This window comes from Panthera onca, chromosome D1, assembly GCF_046562875.1.
Source record: "Panthera onca isolate mPanOnc1 chromosome D1, mPanOnc1 haplotype 2, whole genome shotgun sequence".
NCBI classification, from domain to species: Eukaryota; Metazoa; Chordata; class Mammalia; order Carnivora; family Felidae; genus Panthera; species Panthera onca.
This window is the reverse complement of record NC_138348.1, coordinates 98,377,830-98,405,039: the sequence shown is the minus strand read 5'-3', so window position 1 is coordinate 98,405,039 and position 27,210 is coordinate 98,377,830. Positions and strand designations below refer to the sequence as shown.

The window sequence follows — 27,210 nt, the reverse complement described above, 5'->3', positions numbered from 1 at the left end:
CCTTGAAGAGCATCCTGTTGACTTGTGGTTTGGGGGAAATCATCAGCATTTAAAACCTCACCCTGGGTCAGGCCACTTCCAGGGCCTGTCAGGGAGAAATCCCAAGGTTTGAGTCGATGTTTTTCCCACTCTTGGAAAATGCCCAGGAGAGATGCTCCCAGCACGGTCTCATCCCACGTGAGGAGTTTGACAGCAGGCGCTGCGGTCTCAGCAAAGATGCGATAGACAGGCCTTGATTTTTCAGTGTCTGGAGCAGGGAGGCAGTTAGGAAAAACCCCAGTAAAATACTCTTAAGTTCAGCTGGCGGAGGCTTCAGCTTCCAGAGTTCTAAAATCAGTGGCAGAAAGGGACAAATCTAAATTGTACTAAGAGTTAAAAGACAAAACCAAAGGAGACAAGTCCCCGAGTGCTCCAAAAAAGCATTCTCTTTAAAGGGTTAAATCTGTTTTTAAGTCTTGAAAAAAAGCACCTTGGAGAACAAAACCTTCAGCATAAAAGCGGCTGTTTCTAGGTATTAATAGGCCAAGTCAGAGTCTCATGTTCATCAAGGCCAAGTCTTTTATTCCTCCACATCCAGGTACAGCCACTCTGCTCCAAGAGCAAACTGTTACACCCAGCCTGTGCTGGAGACACCGGTTGTGGCTCATTCTAGGTCCGTACAAGACGCCCAAGTGTCAACAGAACCGGGAGTGCCCACGCCAGCAGTTAAATGGCAGACGGTGGAAATGTCTAGTAGATATGCTAATTTTCTTCGGTGTGAAGACGACGTCGAGGTTATGTGGGAGAATGTCCTTCCTCTCAGGAGACGCATGCTGAAGTATTTAGAGGTGCCGAGGGCACCTCACCACTACATGTTTGGCCCCCAAGAACAAAGTATATGTGAACAAGCCCGGCAAAATGTTGATCGGTGAATACGGGTGAGGAGAGCATTCAAAACGTGCACTATTTCAGTTTTGTAGAGTTGGGAAGTTTAGACTGAAAAGTGGGCAACTTTTTCAAGAACTTGGCATTTACGGTCTGGTGGTAGCAGTAAAACATGCGGCGACTAACAGGCTCACAGCTCTTCCCGGGAGCAGACCCTTCCCAAATCAAGATGCCGTCACTTACCGACTTCTTTCTCAAAGCTATTATTTATTCTGTACAAGGTTCCACTGTACATCAGACATTCTTCTACTCTTGCTTACACAGTAAACAAGTGCACACCAGCCCTTTGGCTCAGGTTCACAGGGCTTCCCTGGGGAAGGGGGTCAGGCCAGTTAAACTTGGGGCGTCTCTCTGTGATGCCTCCTGGGAGCGTTGGAAAGCTTCAGGCTCCAAGGGGCACAAGCTGGGCCCACCTGCGTGGATGCACAGAGCTCCGTGCCTCGGTGCCGGACAGCTTACTCTCCGGGACAGCACCGAGTTTTGTCCAGAACCACTCAGGGCAAAATCACGCCCGTGGGAAAAGAATCATACGGCTGAGGCAAGATGTCCCCAGACACCCAGGCTCCAGCTCCTGAGGTGGGGCTGACGACCGATGCCAAGAGGGGCTGAGGGGTGGCATGGGCATCCCTGAGAAACTCGGTCCAAAGGGCCTATGTCTAGGAGGCTCTGAGAAGGGGTGGGGGCATGAAGGTCAGGAAGAAGAAGCACATTAAGAGGGAATAAATTAAAGGTGAGAAAAGTTCTAGGGATAAGGGGCTTGTGCTATCCTTCAAACAGCTGGGGAGTAGACCAGGGGTGGCTTAGAGGAAGTGGGCAGGAAAAACTTGATACGCTACCGTAAGAAATCTCCTTCCACCTACTCTCCTCTTCACCTCACTGCGATGTAAGACAAGCCAGGGGCTACGGGCACGACCCCCATCTCCCCCAGCGGGTTTGAACACGGCACTGGGGAAAAGGGAAGAGGCTGAGGGATATTTCAGGGAGGGGCAGTTACCCCCTGGTCCCCAAATGCTATAAGGCACAATTCTTGGAGGCAACTAGATTCCATCCAAAACATTAAAACAAAAACAAAAACAAAAACTTGTTAGATCCCGGGTCTACTGTGGCTGTACTTAGGGCCTGGCCAACACCCACCTAGCACCACTGGGGGCTAGCATTAGAAAAGCTGTATTTGAAGAACTAAAAAAAAAAAAAAAAAAATGACCAGCATAACGTCCCAGCTGTGAAGAAGTGTGAAGGAGAGCATCTCCAGTCTGAAAGCTTTAGTTATGGTAATTAAAAAAAAAAAAAAAAAAAAAAAAAGTTGGGCTTTTAAAAACCAAAATCAGCTTTTTTAAAAGTCATCCCCTTGTCTGTCTCCCTGGAGATAGCAGCGTTAAGAGGGCTCTTGGCTCATGGGTGTTTTTCTTGCTTCTGGACTGGTGAGCAGGGTCCAGGCGAAGACAGGTGCCAGGCTCCGGCGCCGGGGCTCCCAGGCGGCGATCCTCCCAGCAGGCTCCAGAGGGCGCTGTCTTCTCGGGAGGAACGGGGGGGCTGGAAGGGCACCAAGAGGACGAGATCTTCTCCCCACAGACCGCTGTTGTTTAATACACACAGGAAAAAACCACAAGCTTAAAAACGCAAACAAGAGAAGCCGAGGGGACACTGTGCTGGCTCCGGGCTCTGTGTCCTGTCGATCTTCGTGCCGCGTATGGCTCAGGGGCTCCTGGCTCCGCGCTCCAGACCCTGACCAGGCTGCAGCAACTCCTGCTCGGCAGCTTTAGTTTACTTTATTTTTCTCTTATTTGTCAGGATTTTTTTTTTTTTTTTGTCTTTAAAAAAAAAAAACAAAAAAAACTTAGGGTGGGGGGCCACCACAGGAAAGGGAGACAGGGATGTAGCTCCTTGCTGCTACATGCGGGAGGGTGGACTGGCCAATTCGTAGAAGAGCAAATAGGCGTCGCTGGTGCGCACTTGGCTGGAAGACATGGGTGTGACGCTGTGGAGAGAGAAGGGAAAAGTCAGGGCCCCGGTGAGTGGGCCACCGGACACAAACTGAGTGGCCGAGGGAGTCGTGAGGGCCCGCTGCTTCTCTCCCTACTGTGCCCCCAAAGCCAACCTCTCTCGTCTTCCAGAAATTCTGCAAATGGGCAGCGGACTCGTATATATCACACGGCCTTTTGGCTCTGACCTTTTGCAGTCAAGTGGAAGCCACACAGATGGGTGAGGTACAGGTGTCCGACAGCCAGGAACCCTGAGACCTCCGTCTCACCTGGAGTCATTGAAAGTGTGCCATTCGCCCGTCACTGGACTCCGGCAATAGGCTGTATAATGGCCGCCCATGGTGGTTCCAGAGTGATTGGACACAGCGTACAGGTTGTAAACAGCGTGGTCTGAGGAGGAAATGCGAGGTTTCAGGCCCCCAGGGCATCCCTCTCCCACCTGGCCTCTATTCCTGATTTTCATAACTCACTCTTCGGCAGCTTCCTTCTACCTCTTGGCCTCCCATCTGGATTTTAGGCACCTGTACCTTGTTTCCGCCCTTCCAGCTCAGAATACTCACTGGTGTTTTCTGAGGCAAATTCTCTCAAGTCCAGGTCTCTTAGTGGGAAATTCACAAATGTTGTGAGCTTGCTGGTTCGTATCCTGGATTCTGAGAACCGCTTCAGATCTGGGGTTGATGTGAGTCAAGGACAGACAGGGTGGCAAGAGTAGTCACAGTAAAGGAGACTGGGTCCTAAGAGGGCGATGCGCTTCTCAGAAGCATTAGAGCAAACGGAAAGGAAAGTCTACCAAGTTTCCTTTTTTCCTACTCTGTTCGCCCTCACTTAGGCCCCCAGTCACTCATTGAAGGCAAGGCCCTGCCAAGGGGGATGTTTAAGGATACGGAGCACCAAGATCTTTGGGAACCTCTGGATGGAGAACTTCTTTATACATCGTTTTCTGGCTCGGCAGCGACAGCATGTCTGAAAGACACGACCAACAGAGCTACAGGGGACTTGGGAGAGAAGTTAACAGGCCACGTCCCGCAGCTCCTGGGCTCGATCTGCCGGTGACAGGTCTTTCCCAGAGAGGTCTCTTGTATGCGTGCTCTTGCTCTCATGGAAGGGGGACTTACTGGCTTTTCATCGCCATCAAGCACATCCTCTTTGGTGAAGAGCCTCATGCAGTCCATTAAAGTTACCTCAGGATAACCTCGCTGGGAGAGACAAAAAGTCACAGGTCGATGACGTGAAAAGATAAGAGTGGGAGTTTCCAATGTGGGGCAACAGGAGCACATACCTTAGCGATGGGCAGTGAGAGGTCCCAGAAGGGATCAAAGACTGTAGAGCAGTAACCACAGTCAGTGCACGTCAGGGAGCTCTTTAGCTGCCCAACAAAAAGATCTGCAGAAGAGATGGGACAGCGAAGCTTAAACCCGGAGAAGGAGCACACGTCTTCTCTGGGCTGCGTCCCTTCTCAGCGCTCCTGACTCTGTCCGTGGGCCACTGGGCAGAAAGAGGGTTCCCTGGGAGGGTGATTCTCAGGGCCTTTCATGCTCATTCTCTACTCAGGCAAAAGCAGTTAAGGGGGAGAGCAGGCATTCCTCCCATTCACGCACTTACCCCCAATCCGACTGTCTTCCCGTTCTAGATACTTCCTCCACATCTGTCGCCCTTTCTCATCATCACTAGGAACCAGAGAGAGGGAGACAAGTGGGTCAGAGCTCACGAGAAGTTTAAGGACCCATCGATCTAAATCCTTAATATTAAGAATTCTCTCCAAATTATTAACCCCAAAGTAGTCAGCAAAAGATCACAAGTTCACGAAGGGTTTCTTTCCTATGGCATTCTCCTCTTACTTACGGAAGATGATCGAGGTTCTCAGGGTTGGACTTAGGCCTCACTGTTACCCGGTTCACCTCGTTGTGGAGCCCATCCAGAAGAAAGCGCAGAAACTCCTGAGCATCTTGCTGACTGAGTCCAAAGAAAAGAGAGTGAGCAACACCTCTCGTTCTAAGAACCGACCTGCTGTGGCCGACTCCCACCCCGGAGAGGACATGTCTGCAAGGCTCTTACTTATAGCCAACGAAGCGCGGGGCGTATCTCTGGATCTGGGTCTTGAACTCAGATGGGCTCACCACATCATTGGGGGATGAAGTCCATATGGTCTGGATGAGTTTTGCAAACTCTACAGGAAGGAGAGGGTAGAGAGGGGGCACGGAGGGCAGGTGAGACATTTTCTGGAAGAAACTCCAACTAGAATCCCACCAAAAAGCAGCTAAAGGAAGAAACACAGGACGGATACGTAGAAAACACATCTACTGGAGTATGGTAGTGGAGCGGAGAAAGTGTCCTCGGATGGGCTCCTCACCTTCCATGAGGGCTGTGTGGACACTGCTGCCGTGGCTGAGATCCCGCACGTAGAGCCTCTGGAGGCAGTAATCCCTCAGCTCCCGGGTGTTGCTCAGACACTGCAGAATGGAGTTCATGAAGCACTGCAAGAGATCATCCAGACCATGAGCGGAGAGAGGCCCCCGTCATGCGTGTCTACTCACACAGTACCAAAGGCCCTCTGGTTCATCTACTCCAGAAGCGAACCCTCCCACAGCCTCAAGTTCCTCTTTTCGCAAGTGAAAGGGGTGCAGTGAGGCAGATTCCCACTGCCGGCAGAGGTGGCCTAACCGGTTATTTACCGCAGAGATGTACAAACCGGTGTGGGTGAGCTGGGCAGAAGTGGGTGGGAAGTGATGGATGTCCTTCAGGAGAAGGATCCAGGAATGTAGCTGACGGTGAAGGGGGCAACTCCCCTTTAGCAGTGCTTCCTGCTCGGGGCGAAGAGTGAGGCAAAGCCCCGGCCTCAAGGGCACATTTCAACGGGCCTAGAGGATGGGGAGTCAGCAGGAGCTGGGAGGGAACTCTGGTTAGGTGGTCCCAGGTGGGACAGGAGGGGGTGGCCTCAGGAAAGAAGTGGGCTGGGAAGAGCTCACCGTGTTCCCAAGGTTTCGAAGACCAGCCAGACCCTGGGCGCTCTTAGAATTCTGTAAGCAAAGAACACATGGCGTATGAGACTGAAGGCAGAGAGGCTGGGCCTGGGGTAGGCTCTCCCGGGCACTTTTCTGCCAGTTGGAGCCATGAGCATCAGGCACACACATTATTCTCTCTTCAACTTTAGACTATGTACGTGGTAAGAAAGAGGGTTGAAGGATGCCTGTCATTTTCAACAAACAGCAAAAATATTCTTCAGGGCTTTCTTTTGTTGAGATGTGTCCCCCCCCCCTCCCCCCCCCATCTCTACATTACTCTTCATTCTCTGCCACACTGGAGGCTGGAGATTAGAATGAGAGACTAGGAACTTGTGTATTTGATTCCGGCTACAAGGAACTCCAGGTCCCCAATCCAGGCATTATCTCCAATGACCCACTTTTCTGCCCGTAGATGTCCAAAACATGAAGCAGCTGTCATAACAGGCACTTCAAGGAGGTCTTGAAATGCTCAATGACAAAACATCTGAAGCGAGTCAGATCTTCAGCTGGGGAAAACCAAAGTTGGCCTGCCATCCTGAATTGCCGGGAGACAGGTGGGATTCCTTCCAGCTGAGCTCAGCTCCTAAAGGCTGATTACAGCCTGGGAGAGTCCTCCCTGCCTGGCTCAGGTTTCAGCATCCTGACTGGTCACTGGCTGGGAACACTTCTGATGGCAGACTGTGGCCACACAGAGGTAAGCACCTGGCTGAAGGTGCCACTCTGGTTCTTGTCCTTGTTGTGGAGGCCGGTGAGGGGGTTGGAGCGAGGCAGCTGCCAGGCCGAGGACTGTGAGTATTGTTTGTCCAGCTCTCTTGGCTAATTCCGGCCCTACCTCCAGGAGTCAGAAAACATTTGGGCTCAAAGGGTTAAAGACACAGTGCGCAGATGAGCCTGCCACCCCCTCTCTCCGGGAGGGGACGCGGGAGCCGGCAACTCTGGAGCAACACTGACTGGGGCATGCGTGGGGCCAGCTCAACCCTGATCAGAACAGGAGCCTGAAATAACTCAGCTAAAATTACTCATGCTGTGTGCTGACAGCCTCTGAGGCTGTCAGCAGCTCAAAGCCCATGAGGTTGTCAGCTCAAGGGGGTGGGGTGGGGACAGGCAGGCTGAAGGAGGGCTTTTCTCAGGAACTGCCCTGCTGATCCCACAAGGAAGTGGATCCCTCCTTCCTAGTTACCAGGTCTAACACTAACAGGGAAGGAAATATACTCAGAAGAGAGACCTGGTTTCCACCTGCAGTTAGAGAGCAAAGCTCATTGGCAGCAGGTGGGCAGAAGCATCCTCGAACTCAGCCAGCACTAGAAGTATATGGCCCCAAACACAAATTTAAATCTTACCTGACAGTCTAAACCCTGATGTTCCAGTATGAGGGCCACAACAGAGATAATTCCCTGGACAAAGACCTTATCAGCATTTTCAGGGAAGCCCGGAGAAGGACTCCCCACTGCCCATTTGGAACTAAACGTTAAAGCCCGTCCACAGAAGGATACCCACTCTTCCCTCCCCCAACAGCCACTCTTACTCCTATTTTTGGCAGCGCTTTGTTAGTTCTTACCCCCTGTGCCTCAGACGACACCTGTCTAAAGGAGCTGTAGAAGCAAAACATTCTACCACTGGTGATCATGTCAAGGTCCATCAAGGTGGGCCCTCAGCGGAGACAGTAGTCACTCAGTACTAATGGGGGACGGGCAATGGAAAACTGGAGGCACTTCTGTGGCCTTGACACTTTTAACTCCGACCCAGCACAGGGAGGGTCAAGAACACGTCATCACCTGTGGTTACGGTTCTTGATCTAACCCTACTAATGGCCTAGCCGGTGCAGACATGGGGAAGGCTCCTTTAAGGTTTCGCCAGACCCTCTGTTAGTTTTCCTTTTCGTAAGGGGTGGGGGGTGGGTCGTGCCTCTGTCTAAAATTTCCTGAGTTCAAAACTACTTGCCAATTTCTAAGCGCTCTGTGTAGAAGGCCGTTGGATAACAGGAGTCTGGGGGTGGGAGTGGAGGGGAGAGCAGGGCTGTTCTGTGCCCAGCCAGATATTCTTCTGCCATGAATAGGAAATCAGGAGCTCCGGGGAAAGTCAGCACTTTCCATTCCAGAGAGAACAAAATGTCCTAGGAGTGACCTTTCTTATGGGGAAAACAATCCTACCTCAGGGCTGACAGGGAGAGGCTGGACCGGGAGACCCCCCACCCAGCGAGAGCCTCTCACCCAGCGGGAGACAAGGAAAGGATTCCAGCTGCTAATGTGGAGCTCATATGCCAAGACCTGAGAAAGTCTGGATCAAGAACTTCCTCGAAATGAGCCATCAGCCAACCTAAGCTTGACTTAGTAGCAACGGCCGTTCTGAAAAGTAGACGCCACCTCCGCAGTTAGTAAACAGGCAGCATTCACCTTCCGTGAAGGGGCAGGGGGCTCAGCAAGAGCCCGCTCTGGGTTAATGGGGCGGAAACATCTGGGGATACAGAAGCACAGGCTTATGGGTCACATAAGCAAGGCTGATGGAGGTTTGAGTCTTCACACTCAAGACCCCGCTAAAGGGCTTTCCTGCTTACTTCACCTGTGCCACGAGTGTCAGCCATGAGTCCTGGCTGCGGCCAAGGAGCCTGGTGTGGCCCTGGCACGGGGCAGGGCACGCACTGCCAACTCGTGGAGCTGGTGCCTGTTACATAAGATCTGTCAAGCTCTGGCCCCTTCTCCCTTCCCCAAGGGGGCAGTGCCCAGCTTCTAGCCCCAGCATTACCCCGGGGGCGGGTGGTGGCTACTTCATCTGAGGGACCCAGTGCCCACTGAGCAGAACTGGGGACGGCCGAGAAGAAAAGGGAAGTTGCCCTCTTTCACCTGTCTGCGACTCCTCTGCCCTTCGCGGGGGTCAAAGGACCCCCGTTACCAACCCTTTGGGAGAGCGCCCTTTGGGATCAGTGAGGGGGAGGCGGCTCCTTTCCCACCAGCCTTTCTTGCCGGGTTTTGGTCTTGGAGGAGTCACACGCGCAGAGTCCAGCGTGCCGCCGGTTCCCTCACACAGCGAGAGCCAGTCAAGGTTACGCTTTCCCGCACCTGTCCTGAGAGGTGCCAGGAATTAAGAGCCCAGGGGCCACCTGGTGCCGGGGTCTCCAAGAGGGAGGGGAGGAGGGGGGCTCGGCCTGGGACCTCAACAAGGGGAGGGGGCCGCGAGTAAGCCTGAGATCACCTGGGGAGGGGGCATTCCTTGCCGGGAGAAACTGGGAAAGGAGGGGCGGGGGCTGGGAAGAATCGGTCCCCCAGGCCGGGGGCGCGCGCGGCAGATGGGGGCGGGGGGGTGGGCGTCCCGGGGAGGAGGCGGAACCCTAGGCCCTCGGCGTGGGGGTTCCGGAAAGGGGGCCCCGCGTACCTTGGCTTTGTTGAGCAGGAGCCCCACGAAGGTGGAGAGCAGCAGGGAGGGGGAGAGCGGGGAGCGCGGCCGCAGCTCCTTGGCGAGGGCGGGAAAGGGGGCGGCGGGGGGCTCCTCGGGCAGGGTCACGGTGTACGAGGTGCGCATGCTGGGGGGCAAGCGGCGGGCTCGGCCCCACGCCTAACGTTGGCAAAGGGGGCGCGGGGGAGGACCGCGCGGTGCCGCGGCCCGGACGCCAAGGCCGGCGAGGCCGCCACAGGACACCGTCTGCGGCGCCCGGCGGTAACCGCTCCGGCCGGTCGACCGCGCGCTCCTTCGCCTCAACCTCCCCGGCGCTCGCCGCCAACCGCCCCGACACCCGGCTCTCTCGCGCTCCGGCAGACTGGCGGCCCCGCCGGCGCCTCGGGCCCCACGACGTCAGCGCCGGGGGCGGGGCCGGGGCTCCAGCCCCGCCCCCGGCGCCGGCACGCGGCCCCCGGCGCGGCCCCGGCCCCGCTCGCCCCCGCGCCTCCCGCGGCTCGGCCCCCGGCCCGGACCGCCCCCAGCCCGCCGACCCCACGGGCCGCCTAGAACCCCCGTCCCGGGGAAGGGCTGAACGGGCTCCCGCGCCGGCCTCGGGGTCGGGGTTCAGGAGGACACGACCCCACAGGACCGTGTCGGCCCGGTGAGCTTCCCCCCAAGGCGGTTCACAGTTCCTGACTTCTGGGGGCCGCGGAGCCTTTGGCGAACCCCGTGAAAGCGCCGTTCTCTCCTGGGGCGGGGGATGCACTTGTGCACAAACTTTTGCACGGCGTTCGGGGCGGGGGGGTACCCAGGCCTTCGTGGAGCCCAACACCCATACAAACCGCGAGGGTCGAAGGGCTCCCGGTTAGGAGGATGGGTTTCCGCCGCGTCGGCGCTGAACTTTTTTACCCCCCAACCCCGCCCCAGTCCCACCTGGCCCATTATCAAGAGAGGCACTGCTCCTATTTTATAAAGTGCAATAGGTCACTGTCCCATTTGGCCCCAGGGAAGAACATTTTCTGGCGTCTTCTGTCCAGTTACCCAACTGCATCTCTCACCGAATCTCAAATTTTGATTTGTTTTGGGAGGTGGGAAGAAAGAACCACCACGTTGAGGAAGCAGGTGCTCAGCCCGGGTGGGTGGGGTGGTGAGTGTACTGCTCTGACCCTAAGGGCGCCAAGGCTTGAAGAGCAGAGGCCTCTGCGTTTTATTTCGATGCTCCACCCCCCCCCACCTCCCCACCTATCAGGGACCCACACGGAATCTGCCTAGAGAAAGTATCTTGTTTGGAGCCTGCTGGCTATTTTTAGCCAGTATTTTTAGCGTTTAAAAATACTCCGAGAAGCAGCAGTGTGTGCTGTTACTCATCTGTGGCCTCCTTCTGTGCCTCTTGGCGTGCTCATCCCCACATGGACACGCGCACCGCACACACGACCACAGCCCCATGGAGAATGTGCCCGGGACACATGTATGGAGTGGGCATGAGGCAGGAGCCACAGGGCATTTCACCCGATGGTGAGTGAGGGCACCAGTGTTAGGGTGGTGAGCTCCACAGCCACTGTCTTCACTCGGTGACCAACACTGGACACACTGCCACGGCCTTTTCCTCCATGCTTCCCTCTTTCTAGGTGCACTCTTTCCAGCAAGTCCCACACAGCCTGCAACAATTCTTGCATTGGATCACAGCACGCTTCTGCCCCCAAACACCTAGAGCACCGGACTCTTGCCTCCAGTCCAGAAGCTGAGCTAGCTCTGCGAGGCTGTCCGTCCACAGGCTCCTTCCAGCATCACCACCCTCCCTCTTCTCTGATCCCTGCTGCTAACCAACCTGCTCTTAGTTCGCTGCTTCGGCACTTGCCTTCTCTCACTTAAAGAGCAAAACTGCCACGGATTAAGTACTTATTAAATGCCACGCACTGGCTAAGTGCTTTATATATGTTATCCTAGTTAACTTACATAATTAACACAACGCCGTAGGAACTATTACCTCTATTTTCTGGATGAAGGGCCTTAAGTCCTGAGAGGTCAAATGACGTGCCAGAACCACAAAGCTAATAAATGACAGTGTGGGGCTTTGAACCCCAGCCTGCCTTACGGCAAAACCCATGCTTTTAACAACTACCAGGAGACTCTGGAATGTCCTTCCTGCTCTCTGCCAATTACCTGCTTGTAAATTCTGCTCAAAACTTGTGTTTTCCACAAAGCCCTCTCCAAAGAGTTCCACCCAGCTCAGAACGCCCCATTACTGCATACCCTCTGTCTATTGGTGTTCAGTTTACATAGTACTAATTTATCTTAATATGTTTATCTTTGATTTATAAGTGTCTCCAAAGCTTCTCTAAATGGTCTTCGAGCGTGTGTTGATTGTGCCATCGCAATGAAACTCCCTCAGGGGCAGGACTGTGGGTTCTCTTAGTGGGTGCTTAATAAATGGTGTTGATCTCATCTGTAAAGTGGGGGCCAGGATTCTTGGGTATCCTGGAAGTCCCACTGAGCCTCACAGGGTGGGGTGAGTCTGGATTTGCATGTGGAATAAGCATGCTGTGGTAAGTGCTGTCTAACAGGTGCTTACCCACGGGAACATTTGGCTTCTCGCTCCATGACTTAGTCCAGTGATGTGAGTACTACCCCCCGGGATTCTGTTAGCACATTTTCTCCCTCTTTCCTGGGATGTAGAAGGTTAAGGGCCCAGAAGGGGAAAGCTACCTGGATGGGAGCTCTTTGAGAAGCCTGGGGTGAGGGGAAAGAATTCACACAGGGTCTGGTCTTGTCAGGCAGGTCTGACTGCTGCAGGACACAACCAGCAAAGAACTGTGGCTCATTTCTCAACTGACCAACCCCCCCCCCCCCCCCCCCCCCATGACATGCTTTCTCCGCAGTGCCATTTCTTGAAGTGGGATGGGCAATCTGGGATCTGACTCTGGCTCTGGCTGCATTACTCTCTGCCTCCTGAACGGGGCTCATTCCGGCAGCTCGAGACTGCCATTTCTCAGAAGCCTGTGCTTGGGCTGTCTTCCCTGTAGGTTAAGAAATTTTCTTCACCTCAAATCTTTTTTGGCATGGATGGAGTATAAATAAATTAGAGTCAGGGTTGCCTCTGTGAGGGCAGGACTGAGAGTATCCTGCTTCCTCAGATCTCAGGGGCAGCTTGGTTCAGGGTTTGGAAACACTGAAGCAGGCCTGCTCCCCGCAAAGCAAGCGCCCTTTATTACTGTCACAAATGGAGAGACTGGTGGCCTGACTGATTGAACCGGCAGGGGCTCAGAGTCCTTCATGGGGGTTGGACTTTCAGCCCACAAATGCCCCTGGGGAAGGAGGGCGCTCTGCTTGCCTGAATCACTCAGACCCCAGGAGGCCAAAAGCTCTGTACTCCTTTGAGCCCCTGGGCAATCTGGCCTGAACCAGCTGGATTCCAGAGGCCCACACATTTCCCTCTCTTGCATATATTTCTGTGTGGGTGCCAGTTTTACGTATCCATTGAGGTGACAGGGTGCAGGGGGCCACGTGTGCAGCTCTGAGCCCTGAACATGATGTTCATTTCTGTAGCTGATGGTCAGTGGAGCGGCTCCCCCATGGGCACGGAACATTTTGCCAGGCTTGGATTAACTTCTACATTGCTGCGCCCCACCCCAGCACCACATGAACTCATGAAGGCGTCCTGGAGTGGGGGTGGAGGAGGAGGCGGGGAGGATGATGCTGGGCCCTGATTGAGAAATTGAACCTGGGTAAGGCAGCACTGGGGCCACCAGCCAGCTGACAGTCCATAGCCAGTGTTCCAGGGATGGAGATGGTCAGTACCTTGCTGACTCTAAACGCAAACCCCAAACTGACTCTCCTTTCTTTCTCAGCAGTTAGCACTGGTCCTGGCCAAGGGATCCTCCTGCTTAAGGTCTCCTCTGAGTGACCTTCCCATGCTGTCAACACAGATTCAAGCCCTTAGGAAGTTCAGCTTCCTCAGGGTGGCTGAGTGGGTGAGGGCAGCTCCAGGGTCTTGGGCTGCTAAGCTGGACAAACGAGACAGTGGGGATGCAGTTCAGCGTGGCTGAGTAAACAGAGGGAGAAGGCAGGGGAGGAGAGAGGAAGGTCACACTTCTCCGCTTCTCATCCAGGACTTCTAGGGCAGTCCCTGCTGTCTTCAACTTGTTCTCTTTGGAGTAACCCCTGCTCACTGCATGGCAGCAGTCAAGTTCAAAGTCCCACCCAAGAGAAAAATCACATGACCTCCGCTTATATAATCTCTCTGTCACTGAACAGCTGGGAACCCAAGTCTTTGGGAGATGAGTCAGCAGCCCCAGTGACAAAGAGGACCCAGGTAGTCTAGGTTCCTGGACCTTTTGCTCCTAGCAACAGGTTTCAGAGCAGAGGGCAAGGGTCTGGAAGAGGCTGCATGGGGAGAATAGGTGGGGCAGGCTCTGAGCCTCACTCCCTGGCTCTGTATCTGAGCGGCAGGTACTTGGCATGATGACTGCGCTCTGGAGGGCCCTGGGCCAACCGTAGTTTTCTTAGAGGAGAGGGTGGCCTGGGCAGGGCGGGGTGAAGGCAGGGCTGAGGCCGGCAGGCAGAATGCCAGGGAGCAGTTGGAGGGGTGGGGCGGGGGAGGATTAGGATGGATTGTAGGGGTTAAAGCGCAGCCCTGGCAGGGCTCAGTGGGAACAGCTTGTCCTTCCATAGGCCCAGGGAACAGGAGAGGTGGGGCGGAGGGGGCTATAACCGGTTGGGTGCTTGGGCTCCTGGCTTTCTGCAGGGCCAACCCACCTGGCCTGGCTTGGAGTCCCCACAGGCAATGGGTGGGGGTGGTAGTGAAAGCTTTTTTTTTTGCTAGTTTTGAACTATCATGTCCCTCCCCTCCAATCTGTCTGCATTTTAAACAGAAGGTGGAGCCTGGGGCAGCCCTTGTTATCCTAGGCTGAGATGCACTCTGGCGGACTGGTGTTTTGTTGGTGCTTATGCAAGCAGGGTGGGGGGGGGGGGGGGTTGCGTTCAGGATTCATGTGTCCCCTCCACCAGTCCCTTACTTGTGCTCAGCTGAGTCTGTGAAATTCTAAGTTCATGTTGGCTGTTACTATTAATGAGGGAAATGAGTCTGGTTAGAACTCTTCTACACCCTGGTGGGGGGGCCTGCTTTTGACCTCCCTTTATGAATGTCAGCTAGTTCAAGTCAGCTACCCTGAGAGCCCCTCGGGGTCAGGCCTGCTCCAGGGGACCCCAGAGGAGTCCCATCACACTGGGCCCTGCCACTTCCTCACCTTTGTTCCTCCCAAGGGTGGTCCCCTCCCGCCCCATTCTACTCAGCTGTCAAGTGCCCCTGTCCTATCATGCTCTTCCATAGCATTTTATAGGTTTCAGATTCCTTCACATCCACTGTTTGCTTTGAGCCTCACGCCCGCCCTGTGAGGTCGGCAGGGCAGGCATGACCAATCCCTTTTATGGATGAGGAAACAGAGCTCAGATGAGAGGTGTCTAAGGTTAAAGAAGCAAACTGTTCTTTCCAGCCTCAGACGACCCCTCCCTTTCCCACCATCTATGACACCTAACAGCACCTGGGGCTGCCTCCTATCACAGCTGTTCTAAGAACTTATTTCCGCAAGTTGTGAATGCGCTGAGGGCAGGGACCATGGCTTGCATCTGTCTTGCCTCCCAAAGCACCTAGAAGGGTACAAGGAGGACTAACATTTATTGCGTGCCTACTCGGTGCCATGCAACCTTTGATTTCTCACAATGATCTATGAGGTGGGAACGACAAACACTCGTTTCATCGAGGTTCAGGTTCAGACATTAAGGAACTTCTCTAAGGTCGCACTGTCAGTAAGCTGAGCACCATAAATGAATGAATGAGAAGGCGAGATCCCCAACTGGAGATCTGAAAAGACACTGCACCCGCTTTTAGAAAGAAGTGGTCCAGGCCCCCTGAGCAGGGCTGTTCGCACCTCAGGAGATGGAGTCAGCAACAGGAAGTGAGGCTGAGAGTGGTGAGGAGGGGGTGTGAGGCTAAATCGGACCTTACACCAATGACCCATTAGGAGCCTTTCCCGTTGGTAGTGTCTTCTTGAATGTGAGCTGAGGGTGAGACACTAGCTCAATCGTAGGCTGTTACTGGCTACTTAAGTGTGTTGGGAATTGTTTCTGGATGGGAAGTGAGGGATGTTAGGGGGGCTGAGTTTGTCCCGGGGCAGTCTCAAAACTCCCTTCATCTGGCTCTGGAGGTGGAGGAGGGGCTGAGGTGTCCCCTGTGGGAGAGGCGGAGGGCAGCAGACTCCTGGGGGGTTTGAGGTGTGCCGGTGTAGGAAGGAGGCAGAGTCCCAACAGGGTTTGACACCCAGTAGAGGAGACCTGGCTGAGGGGGGGTCTGCAGTGTAGTCTGTGGAGAGGAAGTTTGCAGACCTCAGGCTGCTGACAGATTACCCGGAGTGCTTGTAAAAAGGGCAGAGTCCCAGGCATATCCCTAGGGACTTTGATTCAGGGGCTCTGGGTGGGGCCCAGGCCCCTGAATTATTAAGCCCTGCAGGTGATTCTGGTGCAGGCGGTCTGCAGACCTTACTTGGAAGAGCACTGCATACCATAGAGAACCCTTCTGAGCAAAGGGAGGAACCTCTCAGAGGCCTTTAGGGCCCAAGCCCCTCCATCGAGAGCTGCTTTCTGATTGTCCCTGAGATGAGCCACCCCAGACCTGCCCAAGGAGTCATGCTCCAGTCCAGCCACACATCCCTCGGAGAGCTCGTATTTCTCCCAGGCCAGTGCCGTTGCCCCTCACTTCTCTTTCACACTAGCCCTCCAACATAGCCACTCCTGCCTTGTCAGGTTCTGAATGTGCCGGGAGGCACCAACTTTTGTGTCTCCTATGGCACTTCACAGACAGCCCCTAAGGGCCAAGACTGTCTCATCAAAGTTGTCCTCTCAAGACCTTTAGTTATGACAGGCTTAACGGTCTATGATCCAAAGTTCTGCCCCTATTTTGCACCCCTGCTCCATTTGTCTGGACAAGCCCACTAAGCAGCATTTATTTCTTGCTGTGGCACAGCTATTATTTCCAAAAGGCACCTGTCCTAGAAGTAGGGGACTGGTACGTAAGGTGATGAAGGAAACCCAGCACCCAGCTCTCCTGACCATTTACTTGTCCATCTGTCTATCTGTCCGTCCATCCATCCATCCATCCATCCATCCATCTACCTACCCACCCACCCACCCAAACACCCATCCACACATCCAGCAGGTTAGCTGAGCTCTGTGTGGTGCTAGGCACATGGGGAGAGATCTGGAGGTGGGATTTCTTTCTCATCCTCTGAGAGCTGGCCACTTTACGGGTACGCTAATAACTAAAGAAAAGGCAGAGAGGTGACCCAGAGAGGTGTGTTCAGGGATTAGATGCAAGCCAGCCCTCCTTTTCCCTCATTCTAGCCTAGGCAGGACAGGAATATAGACGTATGGGATTGTCTCACGCCCTAGACAAAAATTCCTCCACCGTTTTCTCCCAAGATACAGGATGAGCACTGCCGTCCAGACACCCTGGTCCTGAGTCAGGACCAGTGTCAATCAGAGGGGAGCCGCGCTCCCCCTGATGCCTTATGCCAACGTTAAGCCACGTCCCCAGGCTGAGCAAGAGGAGAGATGCAACCAGAGCAGGGAGGCCTCTCTTACCACAAGGAACACTGGCGGTTTGGGGGCCTCAGCACTCAGTCCAGGATGGTGCAGGGCCTGCAGGGGACACTGGCATGTTGGGTGGTGAGGTGGCGGGTGAGAATTGCAGTGTATGTGGGGGTAGCCGACCGTTTCCGAGGGTACTGCTGGAGCGTCGTTGAGTGCATGCGTCCTGAAATGGGTGTCCTAGGGAGAGTGGGAAAGTCCCTGAGCAAGGCACCGAGCTACAAGGGTACCAGACCCGCCGAGATGACGTCTCTGGCTTGGGCTGCAGGAGTAGCTGTCATGAGGTTTAGGAAGAAAACCTCTGCCTTCAATCATCAGTCAGATGGGGAGTCCTTCCCCGAATCTGGCTCTTCTACATCATTCGCTCCCTCCCCAGCCCACCGACGGGTCCCCACGGGGCAAACTCACCATGGTGTCTCGCCCTGGGGAGCTGGAGCGGCTGGACCCAGGGGCCTGGCCCTTACTCTTCTCCCACAGAGTGTAACGGCCAGTGGGTCGGTAGGTGGGGCTGAGGACTTCGGGGACTCGAGAGGAAGGGGCCTGGGTGGGCACCTGAGGGGCGCTGCCCTTTCGACCATAGTTCTCCAGGTAGTCTGTCAGGTACTCCGAGCGGCTGGCTGCCTGATAGAGCCCCTGCAGGGCGCACAGCTCCTTGCGCGTGCGGGCCAGCATGGGGCTGCGGCCCAGGTTCCCAGGGTCTATCCGAGAGCTATCTGAGGTCCGGAGGCTGGAGAAATCCCGGGCCAGGTCTGATTGACTGCTGGACTTCTTCTGGGTCAAGGTTATACCCTGGTCCCGGGCAGTCCCGGGCAGGTAGCTGAGGGAGTTGTTGGTCACTCCATAAGGGAATCCACTGCCCCCGCTGAGTCCGCTCCCTGAAGGCCGCTCAGTGCCTCGAGTCTGGCTCTCTGCCCGCTTACCACCCCCGATGATGTCGGGTCTCAGCAGGGGGCGGCCCCTGTCATAGTCCAGGATGGAAGAGGGGCCGTAGGTACGGGGACGGGTGAGGAAGCTGGTCGGGGGGCCTGGCTTAAAGCCAAGCTTCTCCTTCTCCAGGAAGGAGGCAGCCAGGTTGGCCCCATAGGACGAGGGAGTGTAGGTGCCATAGCCTGATTTGGCATAAGGGGCATCTGTGTAGCGGGCCGATTCTGTGTAGCGCTTCAGGGTGGAGGAGAGCTGGGACATCCTTCAGGGCGGCACTCAGTGGGGACTGGGAGCCTCATGGGCTGAAAGACAAGGAAAGCAGTTGTCAGAGGGCCCTGCCAGGTTTCAGGCTGCCCTGTACCTGCTCTTCATCCCCAGCTGGCCACAGCCAGAGACCACACTGTCCGTGTCCGCAAGAGGCTGGCCCGCTGTTAAGAAATACCCCCGTGCGTGTGCGTACACACACATGCGTGCGGGTTTGTGTACGGGTCTGCACGCCCCCATGTAGTCACGCCTGAGCGGGAGCACAAGACGCCAGCTGGCTTTGATAAACCGTACGGGGCCATCGATCTCAGCACGTCCTGGCCGCTCCGGGTGCTCCCCGGCAATGACACAGACTTGAGAGTGGGGACTGCCCTGCCTCACAGGCCTCCAGTTGACTCACAGTATTCCAACCCAGATCTCCTCTGCTTTCAGGGGGTGCTACCGCCCTCAACCCCTGGATTGAAAATACGGGACATTTTAAGAATTAAGACTGCTTCCCTCCCTTCCTGCTTAAAGGAGGGGCAGGAATCTTTTCGGAATCCTACATTATCTGAGCTGGAGTGGCCCGACGATCACTTGGTCAGATCCCTGGTGAGGAGAAGGAGGCTCATGAGAGGAAGTAATGGTGGCTAGGGAGGCAGTGGTGAGTGAGCATGTGGCAGAAAGGGGACTTGACCCCAGTCTCCAGATCCAATCCCACAGTTCTTCCCTGGACATGGTCACTTGCTGTGGTGGGGAATCCTCGTGTGGTGGAAACTGCCCTCTTCACGGATCTAACTCTTCTGTTCTAGGTGGAGTTAAGGTCCTGTGGCCTCCAGGGGTTCCTCTACCAACATCCAACCCAGCCGCCTCAAGCGTGATGACTTGTGCACAGGGGGCCCCCTAGAGGCTAAAATCCTTCACTACAGGCAGTGCTCTAGTGGCTGCGTGCCGTTTTTTGCAGCTGGGGTGGGTCTGGCGAAGGCACCCAGAACTCTCTGAATTGAGGGGTTGGAAAACCAGGATTGGAATCCAGGCCTTTTGGGTTTCTAGACCAGTGCTCTTCTTGCTGTACCTTGATTCACCACTCTCCCCCCCCCATCAAGTTTAGGCTCACTTGGGGACCACCAGAGTCCCTTCATCACCCTAAGGGCACAGGCTTTATCTACAATGGAGCTGAGGGGCAAAGGTGCTTTGGAGAGGGGAACCAGTAAGGTCAGGCCCCTTTCCTTGAGGACTTCAGGGGCTCTTGTGGGGCTCCTGGGTTGGCGGCAGAGTGGGGGGGTGGCGCAGAGCCCTTCAGGAACCTCAGAGTAGTGGTGCAGGGCTGGTTTTGACTTGCCCAGCGACTGACTAGCTGGGTGATTTTGCACTATTCATTTAACTTGTCCGAGCCCCAATCTCCTCACCTGTACCGGGAGTATAATCATCATCATTATGCTTCCTATCTCACAGGTTTGTTGTGAGGAATAAATGAGATAATAACACGTGAAAGCCCTCGACTATGACAGTGGTTATTATCTCTTCCCCTGGCCCCTGCCAGGCCCTGGGCTCCTCCTTCGTAGGCCTATAATAATGTCAGGGCCGGTCGTCTCCTGGCCTGGCCGGCCTCTGACCTCAGCCCTGGGCGCCAGGCTTCCCCTGCATCCCTCGGTGAGATGTGCGGATGAGCAGGCAGCGGGCAGAATCTAGCCGTTCAGCAGACACCGGCTCGGGCAGCCCACAGCCTGCCCTAGGCTGGCAGCCCAGCCCATTTGGGCAAAGAGGAGCTGATGCCAAGCCCTAAATGCTGTTGGCTTGGCAGAGAGCCCTAGAAACTCAGTCCATGCAAGGCGTGGGATAGGTGCAGGGGTGGGAGATCAGCAGGTGGCAACCTCCGTATGGATCCCAGAACAGAACTTGTAGACCCTGCCAGAGATCTGCAGCAGTTTTCGGTCTGGGCTGGCTCCGAAAGGCCTGCTCCGCAGTTACTGGGTATGCTTCTCCCACCTGGCCTGGGGACCCCTGTCTTCGCTTGCATGCCCTTGCCCACTGTGCTTCCATCTCTAGCACGGCTTCCGCTCTTTTCTAGGAGAAAGTACCTGGAGGAGGACCTTGTGTCCGGTCGGAGGGGAACCACAGGTCTCCTTCCATCTGCTTAGTCTCTGGGGTGCAGAAAGGAAGAGCATGAAGGCTGAGGGAGGCCAGGGGGAGACCCAGATAGAGCCACCGGGGGCAGGGGCGTGGGACTAGTCCTGCTCTATTTCACTTTGGAGAACTCCATCAATAATTCAAAGTCAAAGAGACTCCAGGTCTCAGGAACTGGGCTCTGGGACACCAGGCAGCCAATCAGATACAACCTCCTCCCCACCCCCAAGGGCATGATGAGCTCATGCCTCCTCCCCATGGCTCTCACTCCCCCCCTCCACACTAAGGCTCCCAGGGAATTGGTATTCTGCAGGCAGTGCCCCAAACTCGTGACCTCTCCTGGCCCTGCTAATGACGCAGAAGTGCTGGGGCCAAACAAAGTACAGGGCATAGAGACAGCCAGTCCTGGGAAGGCCCACGAATATTCCTTGGGAAGGGATGGGGCTACAGGTGGAGTCACACCTTCTGGCCCGTAGAGTCCCAGGAGGGCTCCTAAATCCCGCTCTCCTGTCTGCTCCCATCTGGCAGGCAAGTGACAGACCTCCCCTTTGCCAAGGCAGCCCTGGGGGGTCATACCATCACTAACAGCTCCCTGGAAGCTGACTCTCAGTGCTGACATCTGGCTTATAGTTCCCCTGTCTGGGGAGAGGCTCCCTTTTGGGGCTGAGGCCTTGAGCATGCCTGTCCCCTTCCCTAACCCCTAGTTTCATTCTTGAGAAAAGTGTCAACACTTTCCAGGTGAGCAGACAGCTTGGGTTGGTGCCCCTTGGCATTACCTGGCACGGCTGTCCCTGGAGACTGCAGAATTCACCACGGGTGGGAGAGCAGGCTGGGCCCTGGCTGTAGCCTTGCTGCGCAAGACAGGGACAGGACGGGCACTCACATGGCTTCGAGTCTCCTTGTTGCCACAGGAACGGGCTGGACTGAATGGCCCTTTCATGGGGCAGTGGGAGGCGAGCCGATTGGCTGGGATTCCCCCATCTCCCTCTCTGCCCGGCGTGGGGCCCCCGCTGCCCGTCTCCTTCTGCTGTTTACCCAGAGCTGGCAAGTATAGGCATGTGGCTCTAGGCAACTCCTCCCCAGGTGCCCGCCACCTCGGACAGCGGGGGCCCTCCACCTGCCAAGCTCCTCCTCCACTCCCATCTTCGCAGGGGCGCCTCCACTCCTCCCTGCTCTGTCAGAGTTCCCCCTCACTTTGCTGTTTCCCCCCGCTTTGGAGGCGCCTCTGCCTTCATTCCTCTGCCCAGAGCACTCAGCTTCCTGAAGGGACATGCGGTGCCTGGCGCTCTCCTGAGTGAACTTCGTACCGAGCGTCCTCAAAGTCTCAGTGCGGATTTAGGCTTGGATTCTTTCAGAGAAAGAATGTAAACTTGCAAACATCATTTGAAGGCTTAAATGATTTATGTTACATTGAAATGACCATTTTTGCTCAAAAGTCAAAAAGCAGACAAGAAATTAAATAATGAAACTTTGAAGTGTGTAGCACTCATATTTCTGAAGTTACTGCAGTTTGGAGCTGCACTAAGGCTTCTGGGACACCCTGTATTAAGCTGCTTAATTCTCACGATCACCCTACGCAGCGGGTGCTGTTATTCTGCCCACTTGCAGATGAGGAAACCAGCGTTGGTGGAAGTGATGTGGATTTCCCCAAGGTCACACTGTGAGCAGTGGCAGAGCTGGACTGGGGACCTGTGCTCTGTCCCCTAACAGCCCCCCTCGAAGCCCCCCTGTCACTTCACACTTCCCTGGCCTCTCCCTGAGCTGCACAGGGTAGGACCTGCGGCATGGGGTCTGGGGTGGGGGAGTGTAAGCATCCACTGTCTAGGCAACAGCGTGGCAGGTACAGATTCCCGCAGGAGCGGCCCTTCGAGTTTCCACGGCCAGCAAATGAGAGCGAAGCCAAGTGCAACCTGAGCGCCACTACAATTCTGATCGGCCAAGAGATGGTCCAGGAGGCCTCCATTTCACCTGCGGTGCCAAGCTCCCAAGTGTCCCCTGGCCGGCCTGGGCCCTTGGCCCCAGGCCTGCTTATGGACATGACCCCCAGCCTCCTACCCTCGCTGCAGCTTGGCCCACTCCCCAATGTACCCAGGCTGGATGAGTCAGGGGTTAAAATGAGCCCTGTCTCCCTGGGGCAGCCAACCCCCTTGCGTCAGCCACTGTCATTTCCTGTTGCTCACGTGAAGGGCTCCCCAACCTGCCCAGCCAGGGGAGGGACTTGTTCCCCAGGAATCCCAGGCACTCCTGGCCTCCGGGGTAGGGGATGGGTAATGCCCCACATCCCAGAAGGCTTCATGGCCCCTCTCTGCCCAGATCCACTCTGCTTTCTGGCGTGAAGGCATGCCAGCTTCTGTGCCCTTGCCATTGCCTGGATAGAAAGCCCCTAGCTGAGTTTCCGAGGCGTGCCTCCACAGAGTTCAGTCCTTCCCTCCTACCCAGGTGTCCGGGACAGGTGAGTGGAGAGTCCCGCCAGGTGCTTGGGAACCTCCACAGTGGTGACCTCAGAGCTTCCCAAAGCCACTTGCTAACACCATTGGAATGAGGCACTGCTGATGTGCTGACCTTGAAAGGTAAAGAGGGCTGAGAGAGGGGTCCTGTCTCCCTTCAGCTACACTCTCTGACCCTTAACTGCTATCTGCTTGGGCCCTGTCTGGGCACAAGCATCAGCTCCTAGGTTGAGGGATGTTCTGGGAGATGTGGTGAATGCAGATCGGGTGGAGGACCGGGGTGGGGGCCATTTGCGCCTGCATGTTCCAGGAGCTCTGTGTATACCTCTCGGTCCCCGGCAGCCTCAGTGTGTCCCCTCGCCTCCAGCCTGTCACTGGTAGCTCTGTCTGTCCAAGGCTTGCACTCAGGGACCCACCAGTTTAGTGCCTAATCCCCTTGCATGCCTTGGCTGAGGGTCAGTCAAGGGAATTTGGGTCTGTCTCAGTCTCTTTTGCTCCTAGTAGTTGCCCAAGGGCTGGGAGAGGGGTGAAGGGGTGAGAGAGATTGGAGATTAGGGCAAGAATCCTGACTGGTGGAGAAAGGGGTGGGCCCAGGGTAGTATGTCTATAGTATGCTTCTTGATTTAGGGTTTGGAGGGGGTAGGCATCTCTACACTTCCAAGAAAAGGCAAAGGAGTGGGCCCTCAGGCAGTATCGGTATCCTTAAATTCTCTTTCCGAATCACCTCTCTTGGGAGCTCTCCTGGTGCCCTCTCCCTAGGGGAGAGGCCCAGTCTCCCTGCTTTTCCTCCAGGGCTTATCTTTTTTCTGTTCCTGCTGCCTCCTCTGCCTCTGCCTGCCTCCTCTGAGCCTTCGCCTTCAGTCTTGCCCACAGCACCTTCCAGACCCTGTTGGACAGACTATCACATGCTCCTCCCAAACACCCAGGGCTCTCTGGACAGCAGCCCCGCAAAGCTCACATACTACAGGGGCAGCTACTGACCTGTGTCCGGGGGCACTGGACAGGATCTGGGGGCTTCTCCTTCCCCAGCAAGGCAGGGAGAGCAGTGGAGAGCCGGGAGGCTGGAGTCTGACTGGGGCTGGGTAATCCGGAGCTCAGGTTACCGACTCCGATATATATAGTATCTTATCTGACCTCACAGAGATGGCTAGCTCAACTCACTTGCATTCCAAGCCCGGGGAGAATTAAAGGGGCAGTGGCAGGCCCTCCCTCGAGGTGCTGCCCTTATGGGCTAGGGCCAGGCAAGGAGATCCTGCGAGGGCTCTCTGAAGGAGGGGGCATTTTGAAATGGACAGAAGGGGGACCCAGAGGAAACAGAACTGGAAAGAGGGTAGGGGGATGGTGGGGGTGGGAGGAATAGAGGCAAGACTATGGAGAAGGAGGTGTCGGTCACAGAATGAGAGGAGAGGATGAAGCCTCAGTGCTAGTCCCAGTCCTCCCTTTCGAGGTGGAGTAGCTCCAGAGGTCCAGGGCATACAGGTAGTGGGAGGCAGGCGGGACCTGCTCTCAGGTATTCAGTCCAAACTCTTACAGTGGACTTCTAGGCCTGGGCTTATATTCCAGCTCATTCCTTTTTTTTTTTTTTTTTTTTTTTAATAGTCTCTGACACTGTGGGCAAGGCACGTTAAGCTGTCTGAACTTTAGGGCGTTAATCTGTAAATCAGGAGTAAAAGGGATAATAACGCTATACCTCACAATTTTAAGAATTAAATAGAATAACCTAAGTTTCCCTGGCCTATGGTTAAGAGTTCAATAAATGATAATAATGATTATGCTGAATACTTCCACTTATTATTACAGTTAGTGGCGGTATGTGTAGGAGCACCTACCAGGGAAACCTTAGGGAGAACAGGGCCTCGGGGCCACCCATTGGGAGTGCTCTGTTCTAATGCCAGACGACAGCCCCATGGGTTTCTGAGCTGGTCCATGTCCCGTAAGTGGCATGGGCAAACGACTCTTGCGATATTCCCAGATGTCCAGCCCATCCAGCCGAGAAGGGCCAGGCCTGTTTGGGCTCCTTCCCCCTTTGCCTAGAAAAATAGAGCAAGTGCGGCTGCCCCCAGGCTACCAGGAGAAAGCTGCTCTGGGGTGGCTCCACTCTACCTGTAGGAGTGCTCAGGATTCCAAGGCCACAGAGCTGGGCTGGGCAGGCTCACAGGAGGAAGGAGCAGGATTCTTAACCTCTTGGGCCTTTGGTGCTCTTGTGTGCTCCCGGTCCGTGGCTCCTGTTTCCCGATGGCTCTCCCTGAGGACTGGGAGTACCCAGTACTCCACCCTGTCTCAGCAGAGGCCACTGACTCAGCTTGGGTCCTGGTGATGCACTTCAGAGGACGCCCTCGTCCCTGGCCCTCATTCCAGTCCTCATTCCGACTCCGGTTTGGTACGCATCTACAGTATCAAAGGAGTGGGGGATGCCCCAACCCCAGCCCAACCAGCTCTCCTTTCCTCCACTTTCCGGGGTTGGGCTTGGGGGACCTTCTTATGCCGGTGCCTTGGGGAGGTGAACATCACCACGATCTTCAGTGCAGCCCCATTCTAGAAGGCAGATCAGGAGGTAGGTGTTCATTCCTCCGAGGACAGCTAAAATGGGTTGGTCAGGGTTTCCCTTGGCTGTTAAGTAGAAGTTACTCGCCTTGGAGCACCGCGTGCCTGCTTCTGGTTTGGGATTGGTGAGAATTTCAAAGATGCCTCTTTCTGGTTTGGGATTGGTGGAAAATCTCCCCTTCCACTTAACTGCTGCCCTACCCCCACCCTCACCCCTTCGGCGAACTGACCGGAGACAGCCCCCAGGAGCTGAAACAGGGTGGAGTAAATGAACTGGATGTACACGTGGGGAGGGGGGTTGTCAGTGTCCAGGCGTCACTGTCAGGCCATATACCACACAGGGCACAGAGACCTGGACCTGCCCAAGCGGCACTTCCTGAGCACACACTGATCGGCACACAGATGGCTCTTCCTGGCACCCCGGGTCTGTCAGCTGGCAGGTTCCCCCCTCCCACAACTGGCACCCACAGCTGGAGCTCCTCCACACAGCTGGCGCCCGCCCTACATTTCTGGTGCCCGTTCTACCCAGGCTGTCGTTGACACCTCACTTTCTGAGCCTCCAACGGCACTGACCTCCGCATCCCTCCTCCCCAGTCTGCGACAGGTGGCACGTACCTGCCTCTTCTCCGAGGATGGACGAGTCGAGCCGGGCACAAGCATGGAGCTGCGGGTGAGTCCCGGCTGGTACTGGCGCGGCGCAGTGAGCAGCAGCTGACGCAGAGGGCTCCCTGGCCTCGGCTCCTGCCCGCCTCTCCCCCACCTCCGCCGGGGGCCCAGAAAGGACCTCCCCGGGAAATCGGCGCCACCCAGCGGGCAGCCGCCTCATTGCGCCCGGCCGGCAAAGCCACGCCGCGCGTCTCGCGTCACTGAGATGCGTCAAGGCTATTGGCTTGTTCCAATTGTGACGTCAGGAGAGCCCCGCCCGGCCTGGGTCTCCCAGGCGACCGGTATATACAGAGAAGCACGTGGAGGCAAAGCCCGCGAGTTTGGAAGGGGTGGAGCTCGACCAGAAGCGGACGGGTATGTGTCAAGGTGGGACCCAGTGGGAGGGTATTGGGAACGAGAAGGGGTTCCCGGGAGAAGGCCCAGCCTTTGAGCCCTGGGGTACAGATACCGACTTCCAGGTTTGAGGGAAGGCTAAAAGGTTCCCGCTCCTTCCCACCTGTCTGGGAGAGGGTCTGCTTTGGCTCTCCTAGTTTTCTCTCCTCTCCCCTTTCTCCACCTCTCTCTCTGCTAACATGAGACCAGTGATTGGGGATGACTCTCTGGGGAAACTGAGGCACCGAGTTAGTGGAAGGGAGGTTTTTTTTTTTTTTTTTTTTTTTTTTTAGTTTTTTGGGAAAAAGCTAAGACAGAACTTTGCAGCTCCCATTTGTTGTGTATCCTGTGGTGTTGAAGAAAATCACACAGCCAGGTAGATTGGCGCCAAGGCAAATCCAGGTTTTCGGTCTTTCCAAGTGTCCTTAGCTCCTTCTCCTGTTCTCTGTGGCTGGTATTTCTGTCGTTCACCGTTGCCTTCAAGATCTTCCTTGTCTTCCGTTTCCCAGAGACACTAGAGCCAACCAGAAGGGAAATACTTAAATTTCCGCCTACAAACATATCTGAATCCATTCTTACCTCTGCTCCAGGGCAGTGAAGGAGGCTTCCCTCTTCTTGTCCAAGATGACTCCCTTTGATCTTGGTTCTTTATACTCCTTTGGGGTCCTCCTTCCTTCATGTTTTATGGATAGCTCTTGGATGTGCTGGGCACTCTTCTAGGCACAGAGGATACTGCAGTGAACAGAGCAGGCAAAAGTTTTGCCTTCAGGGAGCTTACATTCTAGTAGAAGCAGAAGACAAATGAGTGAAATACGTAGTATGTTAGATGGCAGTAGGAGCGATGGAGGCAAACAAAACACAGGCAGATACACAGTGTGTAAGGTGTTGTCAGAGATGGTCTCAATGAGGAGGTGACATCTGAGTGACCTGAAGGAGGTGAGGGAGCGAATCATCTGGCTATCTAAG

The 27,210-nt window shown here is 55.3% G+C and overlaps 1 protein-coding gene and 1 long non-coding RNA gene across 10 annotated transcripts in view; one reads left to right on the top strand and one right to left on the bottom strand.

Annotated features, from left to right (window-relative positions):
• Positions 1-1,111: 1,111 nt before the first annotated feature.
• Positions 1,112-25,931, bottom strand: USP2 (ubiquitin specific peptidase 2). Of its 8 annotated transcripts, none has more exons than XM_060605017.3 (14): positions 25,822-25,931; positions 17,330-18,147; positions 16,916-17,101; positions 5,873-5,923; positions 5,257-5,380; positions 4,962-5,073; positions 4,749-4,859; positions 4,509-4,573; positions 4,186-4,289; positions 4,022-4,102; positions 3,791-3,869; positions 3,467-3,574; positions 3,176-3,296; positions 1,112-2,902 (listed from the first exon to the last, which is right to left on the bottom strand). In XM_060605017.3, exons 2-14 carry the CDS (start codon positions 18,104-18,106, stop codon positions 2,815-2,817), a joined length of 2,007 nt encoding a protein of 668 aa, XP_060461000.2. In that variant the 5' UTR covers positions 18,107-18,147; positions 25,822-25,931; the 3' UTR covers positions 1,112-2,814. The 8 variants fall into 8 exon arrangements, with proteins under 8 accessions (XP_060461000.2, XP_060461001.2, XP_060461003.2 ...); XM_060605018.3 differs by lacking the exon at positions 25,822-25,931 and adding an exon at positions 23,644-23,756; XM_060605020.3 differs by lacking the exon at positions 25,822-25,931 and adding an exon at positions 20,170-20,232.
• Positions 9,773-27,210, top strand: part of LOC132660981 (uncharacterized) — a 292,245-nt gene continuing 274,807 nt past the window's right edge. For both annotated transcript variants that reach the window (XR_013550037.2, XR_009601987.3), the window contains exons 1-2: positions 9,773-9,941; positions 25,801-26,226. This is a non-coding gene — a long non-coding RNA (uncharacterized LOC132660981). The remainder of the gene's footprint in view (positions 9,942-25,800; positions 26,227-27,210) is intronic.

What these genes read in the sequence shown, in the direction of transcription:
- USP2 (XM_060605017.3), bottom strand. Translation starts at nt 18,106, where the DNA reads ATGTCCCAGCTCTCCTCCACCCTGAAGCGCTACACAGAATCGGCCCGC. An exon ending in TTCGAAACCTTGGGAACACG is followed by an intron (nt 5,381 to 5,872) that starts GTGAGCTCTTCC and finishes GATCTCTTGCAG; the next exon opens with TGCTTCATGAACTCCATTCT. An exon ending in CCACACAGCCCTCATGGAAG is followed by an intron (nt 5,074 to 5,256) that starts GTGAGGAGCCCA and finishes TCCTTCCTGTAG; the next exon opens with AGTTTGCAAAACTCATCCAG.